Raw genomic sequence first — 19,295 nt, 5'->3', positions numbered from 1 at the left:
TGGGGGCTATGAGTATTACTCAGTGGCAAAGCACTTGCCTTGCCTCCCATGCCCAAGACTGTGAGTTTGATCCCTAATATTGCAAAAACAAATGCAAGTTCTTCAAAAATAAATTAACACAAAATCACAAAGAATAAAATACCCCTCGAGAGGCTCAAAAGCTGTCTCAGTAAATAAAGCACCAACTACTCATGCATGAAGACATCTGTTTGGTTCCTTAGTCAAGCATATTGGCTCATATTCATGTGAACAAGTACATATACACACCCACACACCACTCATATACACACACAAACCACATACATTCATACACACACAAACCATATACATACATACACACACATACCACACACACAAATGTACATATACTATAGACACAGACACACATATACACACATAAACACATGCACACAACAACCCCATACACACATAAACCCATATATACAACACCACACACACACACACACACACACACAGAGAGAGAGAGCAGATTTGACCAGCATAGTTCTACTGGAGAAATAATGAGGACTATGTCTGGAGTATGAGATGCAGCCTCAACAGGAACTGTGAGATATGGAGCTGCAGAGTGAGGTGTGTCTGACAGGCAAAGGCTTATTAGTGTGAAATGTGCTCCCCTGAATTAGTGAGAGTAAAGTTCTCTTCTGATGGTAAAAATGACCAGGGACAAAGATTGGCTAGGAAATGGCTGAACAAATTCCACAGGCAGTTGGCTCTTCAGCCAGTGAATTTTAGCAGAGAGTAGTATGGGCTGGAGAAAGGAAAGTTAAGCCTCAGAGTCTTGGGAATTTATCAGTGGTACCTAGCACATGGCTTTAGACATATTAGTGTTTAATACAACCTGGTTGAATTGAATTGCTGACCTGTGTGACAACTTGACTGACATCTTTATGACATCCTCCCCATTCATAATGATAAACTTTTGTTGCTCAAGACCTAAGGCAGTATTACCCTGAAAGAATGTATCTACTGTTAACAAAATCTGAGTGGCTTGAGATCTCCTCAAATAACCTTTGTGGGAACATTGGAATGAACCTTCATTTGATGTCTGGGAAGTAATATCCCACTGGAACTCATTTCATTTGGAGTTGTTTTTAATATGGAGCTGTTAATATGGCATTTCCAATAAGCGACCTTAGATGTGAAATCTGTGTTTAATTACTAATGTTTTAGCTAGACCAGCAGAACAGCACTATTCAGTACATGTCATAGATTTAAGAACTTGTCAGGGAAATAGTTTATGATTTGATTTATGCCTGGGGATCCAAGAAGAGCGAGCAAAACTCAAGCCTTTACGAGACTGTGAACACATCCACTCCTACCACAGCCTGGGCTTTTGCCAAGTCCGATTAAATAGTAAACAATATCTTTAGGGATTTTTTTTCCTCCAGCCTATTCCCAAGCTAGAATTTTACTTTGGAAAATATGATTTCCTAAGCCATCATGAAGCCTGATAGTTTGAAGCAAATGGCACAAAGTGCACACTGTTTCTTAAGGTGTGTTTTCATAGGTTTTCCTTTGGTGTTTTCCTTTGCTGTTTAAAACAAAAGAATTTATGTTGAATGCTTTATTATGTGTGTGCGTGTGCTTGTACACACACACTGTATGACACTAGAAAACAAAAATCAGCAAAAAGGAAATACAGACAAGCAAATAGGAAATAGAGCAAGTAGGAAATAGAGTCAAGCAAAAATAAGGCCTTCTTACTGTAGCATGGGAGATGCTGGGGGACATATGGCTCCCACAGAATTGTCTCAATCTATGGAAAAGAGCTGACCTTGCTCTACACTCTGCTAATGAAGGTTATGGAAGTAACTTATGCCATCCCACCTGGTCCCTTGACCCCTCTCTCTTCCTGCTCATTTAGAACAGCTTGAGGGCCTGGATCCTTATCTGTCCTTGCAGGGCACCTAGTGCAGAACCTTGACCATGGGTATCTACTTGGATAAGGGAACCAGCAGATTCCTGGGAGCCCACAAACACCAGCCTGGAACGTGCACTCCTCACAAAATCCCCGAGATAAAATGGCAGACTATTGAAAACCAGAAGTGTAGCTCCACTTGCAATAAAGTGGCATGGGTAATGTAAATGGCTTCATTGGGATATCAAAAGAATGTTGTGGTCAAGTGACTTCCAGTAGTGGATGGAGTGGACCCAATACTGGGAATGCTAACCATGAGTGATGGTAGCTTGGCACCTGAATTTGCCTGGATTCCTGGTGACGAAGCAAGTAGAACATCAGTGGAGAAATCTCACAGAGGAAAATGGGGTTAGCCTGGGGCGGGGGGATGACAAAGGGGTTCTGCCATGGCCCTGCCATTCCTTGGACACATACGGTTCTGAAAATGTTGCTCACCTAAAGATGGTGCTTGGAATATTCACCAGAGAGGCCGTGGGTATGAAAGAGGACATAAGCCAAGCCAAGGACTGGCCCACAGCACTGTCTATATGAACAGCAGCTGCCTTAGGAAGGACAGGATTCTTCAGGTCTTTGTCTAGGTCTTACCACAGAGGTACAGACTTGATGGTGGGGGAATCGAACTTAGGTTGGGTTCCTTCAACAACTTGCCTTACAAAGCAGTGTTCATACCAAGTGTAAATAGTCACTTAAGAACGCTTGAAAGGGGAGATGGGAGAAGCAGTACCCACTGCTTAACAAAAGTTGTCTGCTCTGGGTTATCATGAAGTCAGCTCTGCCTTTGTGGTCACCGGGTTTTACAGTTTGGGCTGTCAAACCCTGGTGGTCATCACACAGCCCAGTAAAGCTCTATCCAGTTCCCATGAATGGCTGTCCCTCCATCCTCCACCACCCTTTTCTGCTTCCTGATATGTGATAATGATGGATATTATTGACAGTGATTGATATTATGATAGTGATTGATATTTCATATTTTTGTGGTAACATGAAGCTTTATTCACAGGTCTCTCTGATCTGTGGGCTACTCACTTGGCATCATGGTCTGCTTACTTTTGTAAAAAAGCAGATATAGGCACTAATGGAATTCTATCGGATTAGGATGCTATGTCTAGCTTGCTTATCTCTGACTAGGGGGACACATGGAAACTGCGAAGTCAAATAGCATGGCTTACAGATGGGTGCTGGGATCGGGATCCAAACAGACCTCAGCAGGCCGATCTCCCGAGCCAAAAGCAACAAGAGGAGGTTCATTGGTGATTAATGTGAAGTCTTGCATAAGCACCGGCTGGAGAGCTGGCGCTGCCATCATTATTTTGAAGAAGAGCAACAATCGCTGACATTTGTGACACAGTCACCACATGGAGACTCCGTGTGACTTCCTTTCTATGTGTGTTTTAAGTAATGTGTTAGTCATGGTGACCATCACTGTTTAACATGAGTTTTATAAGGGTTAAAAGCTTATCATAACAGCTTTAATCATTTTGTAATCCTGACTCCAAAAGGAGTTGCAATAAATGGTGTGCCTGAAATATGAAGAAAGAGAGGGAGAAGGGAGAGATGGCAGAGGGAGGGAAGGGAGAAATAAAAAGAGAGGGGAGGAGGAAGAGAGAAGGGAGGGGAAAAGAGAGGGAAACTTTATCAAAAGAAATTTGGAATGGGTTAAGGAAACAACTTAGTTTAGTTCCCAGAACCCACATAGAAAAACCAGGCACGATAGCATGTGTTTGTAATCGCAGCGCTGGGGAGGCTGAGACAGACAGATCTCTGGGGCTGGTGAGTCAGTTCCGTCAAAAAAAAAAAAAGTGAGCTCTAAGTCAACATGAGACTCTGCTTCAGAATCAAAAATCAAAGTGGACTGAGCCTGAGAAATGACACCAAGGTTCTTTTCTGTTTTCTACATCTATGTACACACACACACACACACACACACACACACACACACACACACAGAGAGAGAGAGAGAGAGAGAGAGAGAGAGAGAGAGAGAGAGAGAGAGAGAGAGAGAGAGAGAGAGATGCAGCCATAGGCACATGGGAATAATGGTCATGGAGCAATACATAGCCTATGCTCTTTGTAGATATAATGCCACAGTATAGACACTACATTTTGAGATTTAGATTTTGCATCCTTAATTATGTGCAGAGATTGAATGCAGTCACGAAAGACCAGGGAGAGTAAGAAGGCTTTTGGGATGTTAGCCAGACACCAGAGGCTTTGGGAAATTTTTAGACGTGTTCTTCCAGGGAAAAGGACTGGGATGGCTCCCTGTCAGCCTCTTCAGAGGCACGAAACTCCAGGAAAGGAAGGTCAAAAGAGAGAAGTGGGTAAAATCAGGGACACTGTTGCTACTTTGTAGCTAGGAAGAAGGCACGGCAGAGTCAGTGGCTGCAGAGAATGCTGGGGTCTACAGCACCCAACCATCCCAACAGAGAAGGGAAACAGTATGGGCACTCCTTGAGTTGCTGTTTGCTTTCTGTTTTCTTAAGAGGAAAAAAATCTGATGGGTCCAATCAAAGAAACCAGATGTTTTCATTTTATAATATGCCCGTTTTAATTATTTTAGAATCAAGATGTTTTCTGTAAGTGAAGGTGGAGGAGTTATGGAAAGAAACCTGATTCTAACTATAAATGGAACAGATGGGATGGTGGGAATAAAAACAAATTAAAACAATATTGCAGGGAGCTCTCAATTTTCGTTTAAAAATATATGATGATATTTTTCAACTTTTCACATTCAACCAATTCATATATCGAGTGACAAAATGAAAAACCAATTTCAGCTGTGTGTAGTTTAAATATTTGCCTAAATGATCTGGACTTACCCCATCTAAAAGTCCAAGTGAATGCATTAAACTGCCAATTGTATTTTTTATGAATTAGAATTTTATATTTTATACTACATTATAGACAGGGTACAGTAATGTTTGATGACTTTCAGGGCAGAAAATTGAACTGAACAGGGGTCTTAATTAGAGCAGTAAATAGTATGGGTTTAATTAGCTACCATCCCTGATGAAAGATTTGGTCAGCTGCCAAATATTATTCTTTCCATCCCTCTACCAAGGCTGAAGTGCTGCTCTATAGGGCTGCTCATGGTGCTATTGGTAGAAGCTGTCAGATCTGATGACTGGTGGCACTTGAGCAAAAATTATTGGAAAACCTTTTTTTTTTCTTCCTGTCATTATTTTTCATTTCAGTTTTGAAAGTCTTCCCTACCAATCCCCCTTTTAATTTAACTTTTTGGAGGAGAGGAGGATGATGTAACTTCCCTGAAGGTTTAGAGAAACCTGGGTGATGTCTAATTCAGGAACACATGCTGTCATTTATTACCTTGCCATGGTTTCCCTCTCTGCCTTACAACGTACTTACTAAATTCTGTCTGACTTGAACATTTATTTCTATAGTCCAAGAGGATAGCATTTTGTTTGTTTGCTTGCTTGCTTGGTTTTAAGTAAGAAATTATGTGTTTTATCATTTAAAGTATGGTACGGGGCGGGCACTGGAGAAATAGGTCAGTAATTAAGAGCAGTTACTGTTTTTCCAGAGGACTGGAGCTCAGTTCTCAGTACCCATTCAGGAGGACCACAGCTACCTGTGACACCCCCTCTAGGGGAGCTGATGCCCTCTTCTGGCCTCCAAAGTAGCCTGCATTCACTCATGTGCACATACTACCCCAGTCCAGACACAAGAATACACATAACTAAACATAAATATAAACCCTTTAAAAATACTACAAACTATGGGGACACAATACAAAATGTTGCTCAAGTCATTCAAAGCCCCCTCACTCTCTCTCTCTCTCTGTAACATTTTATTTATCTGGACATCTCTTTTTCTATTCATGGGCAGACTTACCCATGTTAAACATGATACAGCCTTGTGTCTAGATAGGGTGTTGTCATCTAATGAATGTATTTTGGCCTAAAATACTTTAAAAATTTTTTCAAAAACCACTAAAGTTCAGAGAGTAGCAACACCGCCACCCATGAAAGCCCACCTGGCTTCATGTTGATTTTTAAAGCTCAGGCATGTTTGCTGTAAACATTTTTGAGTGGTAAGGGAAAATAAAGCAATTCCTCTTGTGAATTTTCTCAGAGACAGCGCGGAGACCCTCCTCTTCTTTTCTTAGGGACTTAGGGACAGTTTGAGGTGTGTTCTTCTAGCCTGTGCTCCTGTGTTTTCCCTGTAATGTTTTCATGTGTGTTCACTAAGCTGTCTTTATATGAAGATAGCATGACAATGCTTTGTGTTCTTATTTTAAAGAAATTAAGCAACACCAGCCTTTCCCTTTAAACTGTTTTTTTTAACCTGTTAATAAATATAAGACAGTTTTTCCTATGCTTACCATATGCCTGTCAATGTTTATGTGGCATATGATCTTCCTGGTAGTTTATGGTTTCAGTGCCTTAATATAAATTTCTAAGAGATCTGGAATTCATTTTGACATATTTTAAGAATTTATAGATTTTTAAATCGGTTTTTATTAGATTTATTCATTTTGTTTTATATGTCGTTATTTTACCTGCATGTATGTTTGTGATCATATGTATGCTTGGGACCTGCTGAGATCAGAAAGGGCATTGGATCCCTGGGACTGGAGCTATGAACAGTTATGAATTACCACATGTGTGCTAGAAGTCAGACTTGAATTCTCTCTGAGAGCTCTGCTGAGCAGTTTCTCCAGACCAAGACTTTATATATTTATAAAAATAATCTTTAATACTAGTACTTAGGAAGCTGAGGTGGAGAGCAGCCTGGGGTGTGTATAAGTTCAGTGTCTGCTTGAGCTATGCCAGGAGATACTATCAAGAATTAAAATAGTTTAAAGCTACTTTTAGTATGATAAAAGCGCTTTATATGCATGTATGAAATGTCATAATGAAACATATTAATATGCACTGTTAAAGCATTATGGGAAAAATTAATACCTATGATTATTTGTTTTTATGTCAATGCTATAACCATTTTTTTTTGGTTTTTTGAGACAGAGTTTCACTGTGAAGTTCTGGCTGTCCTGGAACTCATTGTAGACAAGGCTGGCTTCTAATTTAGAGATCCACCTGCCTCTGTCTCCCAGGTGCTGGGATTAAAGGTGTGTGATACCTCTGCCCAGCTACTGTAACTCTTGAGACAGTTTTCCCCATTTCCTCACTTTTACTTTCTTTTGAAATTTTGTTTTTTTAACTTATTTTTATTTTATGTAGGTTTATTTTTGTGTTGTCATTGTTTTGCCTACATGTATGTCTGTGTACCACATGTGTTCGTATTGGATTCCTTGGAACTGGAGTTACAGAGAGTTGTGAGCTGCAAGATAGGTGCTGGGATTCGATTCCAGGTCTTCTGGAAGAGCAACCAGTACTCTTAACTGCTAAGCCTCCAGTCCCACTTTTACTCCTTTTAAAGGAAAGCATAGAATATTGTATCCAACTTTCTGACCAACTGACGTAACTGTAAGCCCAGTCTGTGTACGGTACAGACCAGGAACTTTCTCCTTGTGCATGGCTGGAGCTTCACACCCACCAAACAGTCCCTTCCCCTCTGTGTCCCACAAGTTTCTGGCAGACAGCACTAATGTCCCATTCACTGCATGGGACTACGGTAGATATTTCCTGGGAGTAGACTTGGGTGATATTTGACTTCTATAACTGGCTGTGTTTCCTCCCCATATCCAGACATCAAGAAACACTCATTCAGATGAAGACAAAGATGGCAACTGGGATGCTTGGGGAGACTGGAGCGACTGTTCCCGGACCTGTGGGGGAGGAGCTTCCTATTCTCTGCGGAGGTGTCTGACTGGAAGGTCAGTGGTGGCTTGGCCGCTCCTGTGGGGATTGTGTCAGTGACTCTGGGTGAGTGAGAAGGGGAGAAGGTGTGACTCTGAAGTGTCCTACTTGGTGACTTACTACCTACCATACACATCTGTGAATCTCAAGTTAACATATTTAAATGGGAATAATCCTACTTCCTGTTATTTCACTGCATCCAACTTACATTAATGGTCACCTGGTTCAGGAAAATCAGACACTTTGGCCCTAAGTAAGTGAGGGCCTGCTAAGTTCAGTTGCGGGCTTGATATTGTCGAGATTTGGGGGGCAAAAGGTTATGTCATCTTGGTGGCAGTCACTGAGAAGCTATGACTGTGGTTTCTTTCTTGTTCACTTACTCTGAACCTCCCATGGGTCAAGAAGGTGAGGCAGGAACTGGGCTGCTGACACCGGGGGTAAAGTGCTTGCTTCACAAGGACCCGGGTTCGGAACCCTAGAACACATATAAAAGCCAGGAGGGGCTATGCACACTTGTGACCCAGTACAAGGTGGGTAGAGGCATGTGGATCAGAGGGCCTGCTGGTCAGCAAGTCTAGCTAAAGTGGTGAACATTATGTTCAGTGAGAGATCCTGCCTCAAAAATAAGATAGAGAGCTATGGGGAAGATCTGGACATTGACATCTGGTCCTCAGTATGCACATACAGATGAATGCACCCACATTTTCAAGTGCATACAACACCACACACACACACACACAAACACACTCATGCTTGCATGCACGTGTGTACGTGCACACACATGCTTTTTAAAAAATGTCTTATAAAGAAGTTAAGATACTCTCTGCTTTCAACTCTTAGGTCCATTTATACTAAAATGGAAGGTCAGTTTACTTTTAAAAGCCCACAAGTTTCTGGGAAAGCTGTACTTGCTTTTTTTGAGGTTGTAACTCATGGGAGAGTTTAAACCTGGTTCTTAGGTAAGGCATAGCCTCAGGTCAATGGACTCTCATTTTTTGATCTCAGACAAAAAAAAACCCTCCTAGATTACAGCAGCCGTCTTTACATGTGGGATGCTGCTGGGTGAGGGAGTAAACTGGCTCATACTGATTATCTGCAGCTACAGAGAAGAGACACAAGGGGAACACACTTTATTCTGCTCAGTTGATGTTTCAAGCAGATCTTATGCAGGCACATTAGACAGTGACCAAGTACGTTCTTCAGTTTCTCCGAGACAGTGCAGGACATGATGGGCGAAGAGAACAGAGTCCTTTGAGAAGGAGGACACATTTGTCTACACAGTAAGGCATGGCAAGGCTGCAGGAGCATAGTTCCATCTAGAGAAAATTCTGACAGAACATCAGCTTGTGCAAATGGATATAGAACTGAACCCAGTCCTACAGTCTTAGCCTAGTGATAATAAGGGCTATGCTTGACCCCCTCCCCTTTCTTTTAGTTTTGTTGGGAAATCAAGGTTCCACTACTCTAAATATATTGTGATACACAGAAGAGTGATGATGTATCTTATAATATCAGGATATATATATATATATACATATATATATACACACACACACATACCCGTGGACAAGTGCTGGTCTGTCACTGAGGGTGGAATGGTCAACCTGAAAACTGAAGGGGCACCTTGGATGTCTCTGTGTGGCCTCCAAATATGAAGAATATGAATAACTTGAAGTCAATGATAGATAGAATGACAAAGAAGAGGTATTTGTTCCATTGTCATCCTTAAAACAATATATCCTGTGTCTATGCTTGCTAAACAGAATTGTAAAGGATATATTAATGAATGATAATTTCTATGCCCTCATCACAGAACCAAAATATTTACATATTTATATCTTCTTGATTCATTTAAAATTATGTTGGTCTTGCTTGGAAATGAAACTTGCTATGTGATGCATCTCAGGATGGGTGTGAGTTTGTGACTTGTCATCCTAAGTGGCTGTGTGTAGATGAGTAATGCATTGCTCGGCTCCTGTTTGGGCAGAAGCAAGGACACATACTGCTGTGACCAGGGGACAGTGTTCTGTGGCTTGGCAGGTATTTAAAGATGGCTCCCAGGAGGATTTTGGTGGATTTTTCTGAGCCACTGCCCATTCCTGACCCTAATCCATTGAGCTCTCTTGTCTCCTGTTCTCTTGATAGCTGCTATTCAGTACACCTTGTCTTGTAATATGGCTTATCCTCAACCCTTGGACCTGTAGGCACACTCCTAGATTATTTACCTGTATTACCCTCAGTGCTGCCTTTGTGGGCCCATAGGAACACTTCATGCTGGCTCTTTCTTCATATGGTGCACAGGAAACCCCCATACGAATACAATGAACAAACTCTCAAAGGCTGCTGCAGCTGACTTCTCCGCCCTTGGGCTTCTTGGGTGTGATTTATACATTAACCAATGGTAAGGTGATGTCCCAAAGATCTTTCCCTTGGCTCTAACCACTTTCCATCCATGTCCAACCTCCATCCTCCCTTCCACTCCCTTTTAAACTTCAAAGCTTCTGAATTGTTCTGTGATCCGTTTAGTTTAGGCAGGATCATCTGTGTGATCACCAGATTGGAACTTACATTGGAGCCTGGTGGGATCAACAGCGAGCATCAAACTGAAGGGGATGACTCCCTCACACCTGAATGTCTCAGTACAAATACTTCAGCCATTGGGGTAGGGCTGCTTAGAGTCACTCTGGGCCCACTTCTGTGCTGGCACAGTGCCAGCATCCATCCCTCACATTTTTATGGAGTACTTCCTCCTTCAAGAGATTCCTGGGCATCTAAAATGGTCTTTATTTTGTTTTTTAACTGGAATGGTAAATTTTCTCCAGGTGCATGATGGCATAGATATAATTTCCCTTGAGAATTTAGAAGGTATTACCACACCAATTCATGATGTCAAATGGCAGATTGAGAAATCTAAAGACTGAATTCCAGTCTTCCTTCCTCTGTAAACACTGAAATGTCACTGTGTTTTGGTGTGAGACTTTCACTAGAAAACACATTCCAACAAGCCCCTTCTTTCATGACTAATCCTTTATTTTATTTATTTATTGGCTTGTGGTGGCCAAAAGTCCTATAGATGTCTATAGATGCTTATCTTTTGTTCATTTTCTCTGATTCTTTGCTTCTCGGAAAATTCTCTCTCTCTCTCTCTCTCTCTCTCTCTCTCTCTCTCTCTCTCTCTCTCTCTCTCTCTCTCTCTCTCTCCCCCCCATCCAGGCAAAGTCTACAGGACATTGATAGAAGAATTTACAACATTTTTGTAGAAAGTTTTCTAAGAAATAGAGTATATTAAAATAATTTTGTCAATCAAAATGTAACACTAATACCAAAACCAGAGAAAGACTATACAAAAAGAAAACTATAGACAAATATAGGCCATAAATATGAATGTAAAACTTAAAAATTAAGTCTGATCAATTACTGTTCAAAAATCTATAAAAGAATTAGGAATCAAGATGGGTTTAGTGCAGGGTTGTAAGGATGACTCAATATTAAACATTGAGTCAATGTAATTTTAATAGTCAATGTAATTCAATATTAATAGCCACTGTTAATTAGTAGTCATCAAGTTAGTTGCCAGACTCACCATGGTAAATATATCAGGTTTTCCTAAGTTGATGTACAGGTTTAACTGTGTTTCTCTTAAAAGGCAAACAATATTTTTTTGTAGATGGAGATGAGATTATTCTAAAATCTAGATGGAAAAACACAGGACCCGGAGTAGGTGAAATAAGTGGGGAGTAAAAAGAACAGAATAAGGTCAATCAGCTTACATCATCTCAAGACATACAGCTGCATAATCAATTGAGTGGCTTTGGCAGAGGGACAAGTGAAGTGATTGACAGGGGTGATTTGCCAGCCACCTGACAGCAGGCTGTGAGCTTTAAAAATTGACCATTAGGACAGAAAATATAATCAGAAAATGAGTGAAGGATGAGCAAGTGGATACAGAAATGGTGAAGAGATGCCCAGAATGGCTGACCATTGTAAACTAAACTAAAATGAGACACCATCACATACCCATTAGAATGTCCATAGAAGGAAAATGTTGACATATGTAAATCTGCCAAGGATGCAGGGGTACTAGGTTGCTCCTCGTAAACTGGTGTGTGTGTGGGGGTGTAAATTGGTCTAGCCACCCTGAAAAGGAATAGTTTCTTTTTTTCTTTTTCGTTTTCAAGACAGGATTTCTCTGCATAGTTCGGACTATCCTAGGACTCACTCTGTAGACCACACTAACCTTGAACTCACAGAGATTCCCCTGCCTCTGCTTCCTGGGTACTGGGATTAAAGGCAAATGAAGGATTGAAGGAAATGAGTCACTAGACAACCTGGACAAATCTCTAGATATTCAGATTACCTTTTAAAATACATTCAAGGTACTGCTTCATCCTTCTCATGAGATAGTCTTGAAATGATTGAACTTTTATAAATGGAGAACAGATTAGCACTTGTCACGTGGTAGAATAAGAGAGGGAGAGAGAGGACACAGCTACCAAAGAAAGCTTGCAGGATCCCTGTGATGACAGAAGTGTCCTATGCATTAGCTGTCTGAATGGCAACACCCTGGGTGTCTCTGAGCTAGACTTTAAGATGCCACCCTTAAGAGAGACTGAGTGAACAGCAGATAATTTCACTCTAAGTTTCATTTGACCACCCCTCCCCAGAAACTCCAGGCAAATTAGACTGGTATGTTTTTCAAATTAAAACTGTAGGAGATTTAGGGGGGTCCACAGGGAAAACTGAAGGCCACAACAGTGAGTGTATGGCTGGTTCTCTGCCTGCCCTGGTGATGGAGGTGGGAACTCAGCTTGCAGAGAGTTAATTCCACCATAAATATAGGAGCCCATGTCTTGAGAGTATGTGAGGCACAACTTAGGAACTGTAACCCTAGCTTAAAGGAAGGACCTTTGTGGTTCATACATTTCCCCGACAAGTTTTGTATACCAGCCTAAGGAACTTAAATATGTTGATCTTAATTATAAACATAAAAAATTTTCACTGTAGAACACGGGTACTGTTGTCCTCCCAAGAGTTTCAGGAGCACATATATTGTGTAGAGTATGTAGGCTGAATGCACACAGCCCACAGACTATGGAGGCTTGCAGTGGAAAGTTAGCATAAAGATGGCCTTGTTATTCTCCAGGGTTAAGCTATAGAACCCACTTGTTAACCGAGGAGTGGGGAATGTGAGAATATATATATATATATATACATATATATGTATATATATATATATGAATCAATATATATGAATGATGGAATTTTATTCATGCATAACGAACAAAATTATGTCATTTTTCAGGAATGTGAATGCAACTGGAGTTTATCTTATTAATCGCATTAAGTCAGACTTGAAAGACAAATATCATGTGTTTTCTCTCAAGTGTGTATTCTAGATTTTACACTGATGCACAATCATGTATGCATACATGTCATGAAAAAAATCTGTCCAGGAAAATGAAGGAGACAAGCAGGAGGGTGATGGGTGAGAAAGGGAGAGTATGAAATACAGGGGGTGGACATGTTCAAAGTACATTATGTAGTTGTATAAAAATGTCCTTTTGGAACCCTGTATAATGAGTACATGCCAGATGTAAAACGTGACCCTGGTGGGCCTGGCAGTGGTGAGGGATCTGAAGAGGCTTCCTACCAATAGAGCACTTGTAGCTCAAGCTTGCAGTCTTAAAGCGCAGAGCCCAGGAGGAAACATTTAGGAACAGCAAGGTGTTAAGAGCAATTCCAAGATGTAAAGGAGGAAAGTCATGCAGTGATTTGTTTGATGAAAGACTGAATCCCACCAAACAAATTCTAGCAACTCGGAAATAGAAATTCACACCGAATGTACCTAGACATAGTCTTTAGCAACAGGTATGAAGACTTCTTGATGTCACTGTTTATATTCAATGTTGTGCTTGTGGTCTTAGTGTAGCTAAAGTAGGGAGACAAGCAAATACACCTTTTAAGAACTAGAATGAAGAAGTAACTCTCATGACTCACAGCTCAAATAGATAGCAAATCATTGCAGAATTCACTGGAGGATTCTAGACAAGACTAACACATAAATAATGGGACTCAGACTTTGAGTTAGGAATCAACATTCCAAAAGGCAGCAGTTGAACTATTAGGAAATTACAAAACATTTTACAATGACTTCTATGAAGGATGTGTAAGACCTTTATGAAGGATGATCATAAATTAGGAAGTCTCAGCATCATAAAAGTGTCAGTGTACCCTTGCAAAAATGAACAGGCACTACACTTAATTTTAAAGTGTGTGTGTATGAGTCATGTAACTGTATGCTATATGGGCGTGGTGCCCGTGAAGGCCAGAAGATGACATAAGATGCCCTGGAGCTGGAGTTACAGTTGTGTGCTACCTGATGTGGAGGCTGTGAATGAAACTCAGGTCCTCTTGAACAAACAGTATAGTAGTTCATTTGTCTGTTGATGTGGTAAAACCCTAGGGTCATGGTACACCACTGAGGAAAATCAGGGCTGGGTAGAGGCAGAAAGCCTGTAGGACCACTGTTCACTGTTTTGTTTCCAGGATCATATTCAGCTTCCCTTCATATACTTCCCAGAACCGCCTGCCCATGGGTGGCCCCGCCCACAGTAGGCTGGGCACTCCCACATCAGTCACCAATTAAGAAAATGCCACACAAGTTCAACTGATGGAATCAGTTCTTCATTTGAGATTATTTTCTCCGAGGTGCCTTTTTTTGTGTGTCAAGGTGACAAAAACACACCAGCAAAACCAGCAAGCACTCTTAACCTCAGCCTCCAGCTCCCAGATTCGGAACTTTACTTTTTAGTAGGAGTGGAATGAGAACAAACAGATGTGATGTGATATGTGTCCCATAGTCCATGCTGATGTGATATATGTCCCATAGTCCTTACTGATATGTGTCCCACAGACATGCTGATGTGATGTGTGTCCCACAGTCCATGCAGATGTGATGTGTGTCCCACAGTCCATGCTGATGTGATGTGTGTCCCACAGGACATGCTGATGTGATGTGTGTCCCACAGTCCAGGCTGATGTGATATGTGTTTCCCACAGGACATGCTGATGTGATGTGTGTCCCACAGTCCATGCTGATGTGATATATGTCCCATAGTCCTTACTGATATGTGTCCCACAGACATGCTGATGTGATGTGTGTCCCACAGTCCATGCAAATGTGATGTGTGTCCCACAGTCCATGCTGATGTGATGTGTGTCCCACAGTCCATGCTGATGTGATGTGTGTCCCACAGGACATGCTGATGTGATGTGTGTCCCACAGGACATGCTGATGTGATGTGTGTCCCAAAGTCCATGCTGATGTGATGTGTGTCCCACAGGACATGCTGTTGTGAGTCCCACATTCTGTACTGATGTGTTCCATAATTCATGATGATGTACCTCCCACAAACACTGCAAGTTGCCCTGTGGTGACAGGACATTTTTCACTGAAGCACTCTAGATGCCCTTTAAAACTGGAATCATCTGAGATCATCAATGTTAAGGAAAATTGATTCATATCAAAATAATCCATAGATAAGTTATAGTAAACATTTTAAAATTGAAAGGACAATATTCAATGGAAAAGTATTAGAGTATATTAATCCATATAAAGAATAAATTTCAGGTGGTTTAAAGTTCATGTATGAATGTAAAGTTTGAAATAATGTAGATAGATAACATGTTTTCTGGGTAGTGAAAAATTCTTTAGCAAAGTTATAAAACACCAAGTTATAAGGATAACATTGGCATTTATTAACAGTTACAAGTTAGATTACTATAGTGTCATGACATGAGTTAAATTACATTTGTGAATGTGAAGACTCTCTAATAATGCCCAGGGGTTCTGAAATGGCTTAGTGGTTAACTTGCTTGCCAAGCAAATTTGAGGACTGCAGTTCAGATCCCCATAATGCCTGCAGATACTGGGGGTGGGTGACATGGCAGCCCACCTGTAATTATATAATTATAGTTTCTTAGGGCAGAGGCAGAGGATCCCCAGAGAAAGTTGGCTAGTGATACTGGCCAGATCAGTGAGCTCTGGGCTGAGAGACCCTGCCTCAGTGAATAAGGCGTTTCCATACATGTGCATCCATGCTTACTTTTTATTAATTTTTATTTAAATTCAAAACACTATTATTTTACATACCAATCCCAGTTGCCTCTCCCTCCCATCCTCCCATTCCCCCACCATCTCCCCATCCACTCCTCAGAGAGAGTGAGGCCTCCCATGGGGGAAATCATCTAAGTCCGTCACATCATTTGGGGCAGGACCAAGGCTCTCCCCCCTGCTTCTAGGCTGAAAGAGTATCCAACCACAGGGAATGGGCTCCAAAAAGCCAGTTCATGCATTGACTGCCAAAGCCCTGCAACTGACACCCACATTCAGGGGGCCTAGATCAGTCATATACAGGTTCCCCAGCTGTCAGTCTGGAGTCCATGAGCTCCCACTTGTTCAGATAAGCTGTTTCTGTGGGTTTCCCCAGCATGATCTTGACCCCTTTGCTCATCACTCTTCCCTCTCTGAAACTGGACTCAAGGAGTTCAGCTCAGTGCTTAGCTGTAAATCTCTGCTTCTGCTTCCATCAGCTATTGGGTGAAGGCTCTATGATGGCATTTTAGGTAGTCATCAATCTCATTATAGGGGAAGGGCATTTAAGGTCCTCTCTCCACTATTGTTTAAATTCTTAGTTGGGATCATTCTGGGGAATTTACCTAGTGCTAGGTTTCTTGTTAAGCCCATAATGGCTCCCTCTATCAAAGTATCTCTTTTCTTGCTCTCCTTCTCTGTCCTTCCCCTAACTCAATCTTCCTGATCCCTCATGCTCTCCTCGCCACTCCCCTTCTCTCCTCCTCTTTCTCCTACCTCCCCTTCTCCCCATGCTCCCAATTTACTCAGGAGGTCTTGTCCCCTTTCCCTTCTTGGGGGTGCATGTATGTCTCTCTTAAGGTCCTTCATGTTTTCTAGCTTATCTGGGGATGTGGATTGTAGGCTGGTAATCCTTTGCTCAATGTCTAATATCCACTTATGAGAGACTATATACTATGTTTGTCTTTCTGTGTTAAGTTACCTCACTCAGGATGGTTTTTTCTAGTTCCAGCCATTTGCCTGCAAATTTCAAGATGTCATTGCTTTTTTTTTTTACCACAGAGTAGTAATCCATTGTGTAAATGTACCATATTTTCTTTATCCATTTTTCGGTTGAGGGGCATTTTGGTTGTTTTCAGGCTATTACAAATAATGCTGCTATAAACATAGTTGAACAGATGTCCTTATGGTATGAGTGTGCATCCTTTGGGTATAAGCCTAAGAGTTAAATTGATGGGTTTTGAGGTAGATGGATTCCCATTTTCCTGAGAAACCACCACACTGATAACTAAAGTGGCTATACAAGTTTGCAGTCCCACCAACAGTGGAGGAGTGTTCCCCTTTCTCCATATCCTCTCCAACATAAGCTGTCATTGGTGTTTTTTATTTTAGCCATTCTGACAGGTGTAAGATGGTATCTCAGAGTTGTTTTGATTTGCATTTCCCTAATGGCTAAGGGTGCTGAGAAATTCCTTAAGTGCCTTTCTTTCTGCCATTTGAGATTCCTCCTTTGAGAATTCTCTATTTAGGTCTGTACCCCATTTTTAATTGGATTATTTGTTGTTTTTGTGACTGTTTTCTTGAGTTCTTTGTATATTTTGGAGATCAGAACTCTGTCAGATGTGGGGTTGATCTTTTTCCATTCTGTAGTCTGCTGTTTTGTCTTGTTGATTGTGTCCTTTGCCTTATAGAAGCTTCTCAGTTTCAGGAGGTCTCATTTATTAATTGTTGCACTTAGTGTCTGTGCTACTAGTGTTATATTTAGGAAGTGGTCTCCTGTGCCAATGCAATTAAGGGTACTTCCCACTTTCTCTTCTAAGAGGTTCAGTGTAGCTGGATTTATGTTGAGGTCTTTGATCCATTTGTACTTAAGTTTTCTGCATGGCTATAGACATGGATCTATCTTCAGTCTTCTACATATCAGCATCCAGTTTTGCCAGCACCATTTGTTGAAGATGCTTTATTTTTTCCATTGTATAATTTTAGCTTCTTTGTAAAAAAAATCAGGTGTTCGTAAGTGTGTGAATTGGTATCAGGTTCTTCGATTCAATTCCATTGGTCTACCTATTTGTTTTTGGTGCACCCATGCTTATACACAGAGGCACACGTGTGTTACATACACACATATACATGCGTGCACATATAGGTGCACACACACCAACATTCAAACCTTTTAAAAACCATTTAGTGTACCTGTGTCTATTTATACATTGATTTCCTCCCATTTCTGAGATGTGCTGTGAACCTCCAAATTTGTTGTCTCCCCAAATCTATCCCATTTAAACAAGGATGTGGGCCTACAAGATACCTAAAACTGCGTATAAAATATGTGCATGTATGTACAGAGTGATGTATTCCACATATGCAGTGTATAGAAGGTCATCTGAGATACCAGCTTGCTCTTTGCTGTCTCCAGTAGGTAAATGGATGGCAGTGTATTTCCTCACTCCAACTTGGTTCTAGGATGAGGCCAAACCTGAGACACATCTGCCTGCTCCATGCCCCCAAAAGGGACAGTAATGTCATCTTCTTGTACACAAACTGGATGGGATTCATATGAGAGAAGGGTAGGGAATTTTTAAAGAATCCAAGCAATCTTGCTGCCCATCATTTGGTCCCTCCTAGGCCTTCTTCATTCTTGACTCAGCCCCATATTAAGTTCTCCCACTGCATCTCTGGAGTTCTCTGAGACCTTAAGAAGGAAACCCACTTCCCTTGGAAGGCTTATCAATTCTCTTTGAAGAGTCACAGAGACCGATGAAAACCTTATAAATCTTGAGCACTTGTGGTCAGCTTTTCTTGGAAGAGGAGGATGGAGGTGATTCTATACCAAGTCAAACAGACAGCTACCCCCGGGCCTTTAGAGCCCATCCCAGTGGTTTCTCTTATCAGTGTGTTCCTTCAAATGAAGGCTTCAGGGAAAGAGAGGAACACAGGAAAGAGATATCCCAGTCAGTTCTTTTGCACTACAAACTATGCACCAATCAGAACCATCTTTTTTCCCTGAATAAACCTGTGACTTGATCCTCTGGCCAAGTGCCAGCCACAGGAACCACAGGTCCAGCTTCACTACTATTTTAAAATTAATGTATTTTATTCTTCAAAACATATGCTTCTGAGCCTTTATGACACTAGTGTTTGAGTCAATATATCACCAAGTGAATATTAAATTATAGTACTATAAGCCCTGGGGAAATTTTATTAATGTTTGCAATGTATTCTCATGTGACACCAACATGTTTTTTAGATATTCATAAATTTAGACTTTAAAAATATTCAGTTCTAGGGTGCTATGAATGTTGTAATGGGCAGAGAATCCATAATTGTGGAACAGTGCTCTTGAATTTTCATATACTCCTGATAACCATCAGCTCTTTCATATGCTAATTATAGTAGTATTAAAAACACACAAGTAATATTTTTTGCAGCTTGATTGCTTTGGGCCAAAGGAATTATTTCCAGAATAAGCTGGCGGGTTCCTGCT

The 19,295-nt window shown here is 41.1% G+C and overlaps 1 protein-coding gene across 5 annotated transcripts in view; it reads left to right on the top strand.

Moving 5' to 3' along the window:
- Positions 1-19,295, top strand: part of Adamtsl3 (ADAMTS like 3) — a 287,836-nt gene that overhangs the window by 90,507 nt on the left and 178,034 nt on the right. For all 5 annotated transcript variants that reach the window (XR_005870063.1, XM_040729194.1, XM_040729180.1 and 2 more), the window contains exon 4: positions 7,609-7,736. Coding sequence is in view for 4 of the 5 variants with exons in the window: in XM_040729194.1 (XP_040585128.1) it covers positions 7,609-7,736 (128 nt within the window). In the remaining variant the exon portion in view is untranslated. The remainder of the gene's footprint in view (positions 1-7,608; positions 7,737-19,295) is intronic.

The sequence above is a fragment of the Mesocricetus auratus genome, unplaced genomic scaffold (genome assembly GCF_017639785.1).
Source record: "Mesocricetus auratus isolate SY011 unplaced genomic scaffold, BCM_Maur_2.0 Super-Scaffold_4256, whole genome shotgun sequence".
Classification (NCBI taxonomy): Eukaryota; Metazoa; Chordata; class Mammalia; order Rodentia; family Cricetidae; genus Mesocricetus; species Mesocricetus auratus.
This window is presented reverse-complemented; position numbering and strand designations above follow the sequence as displayed.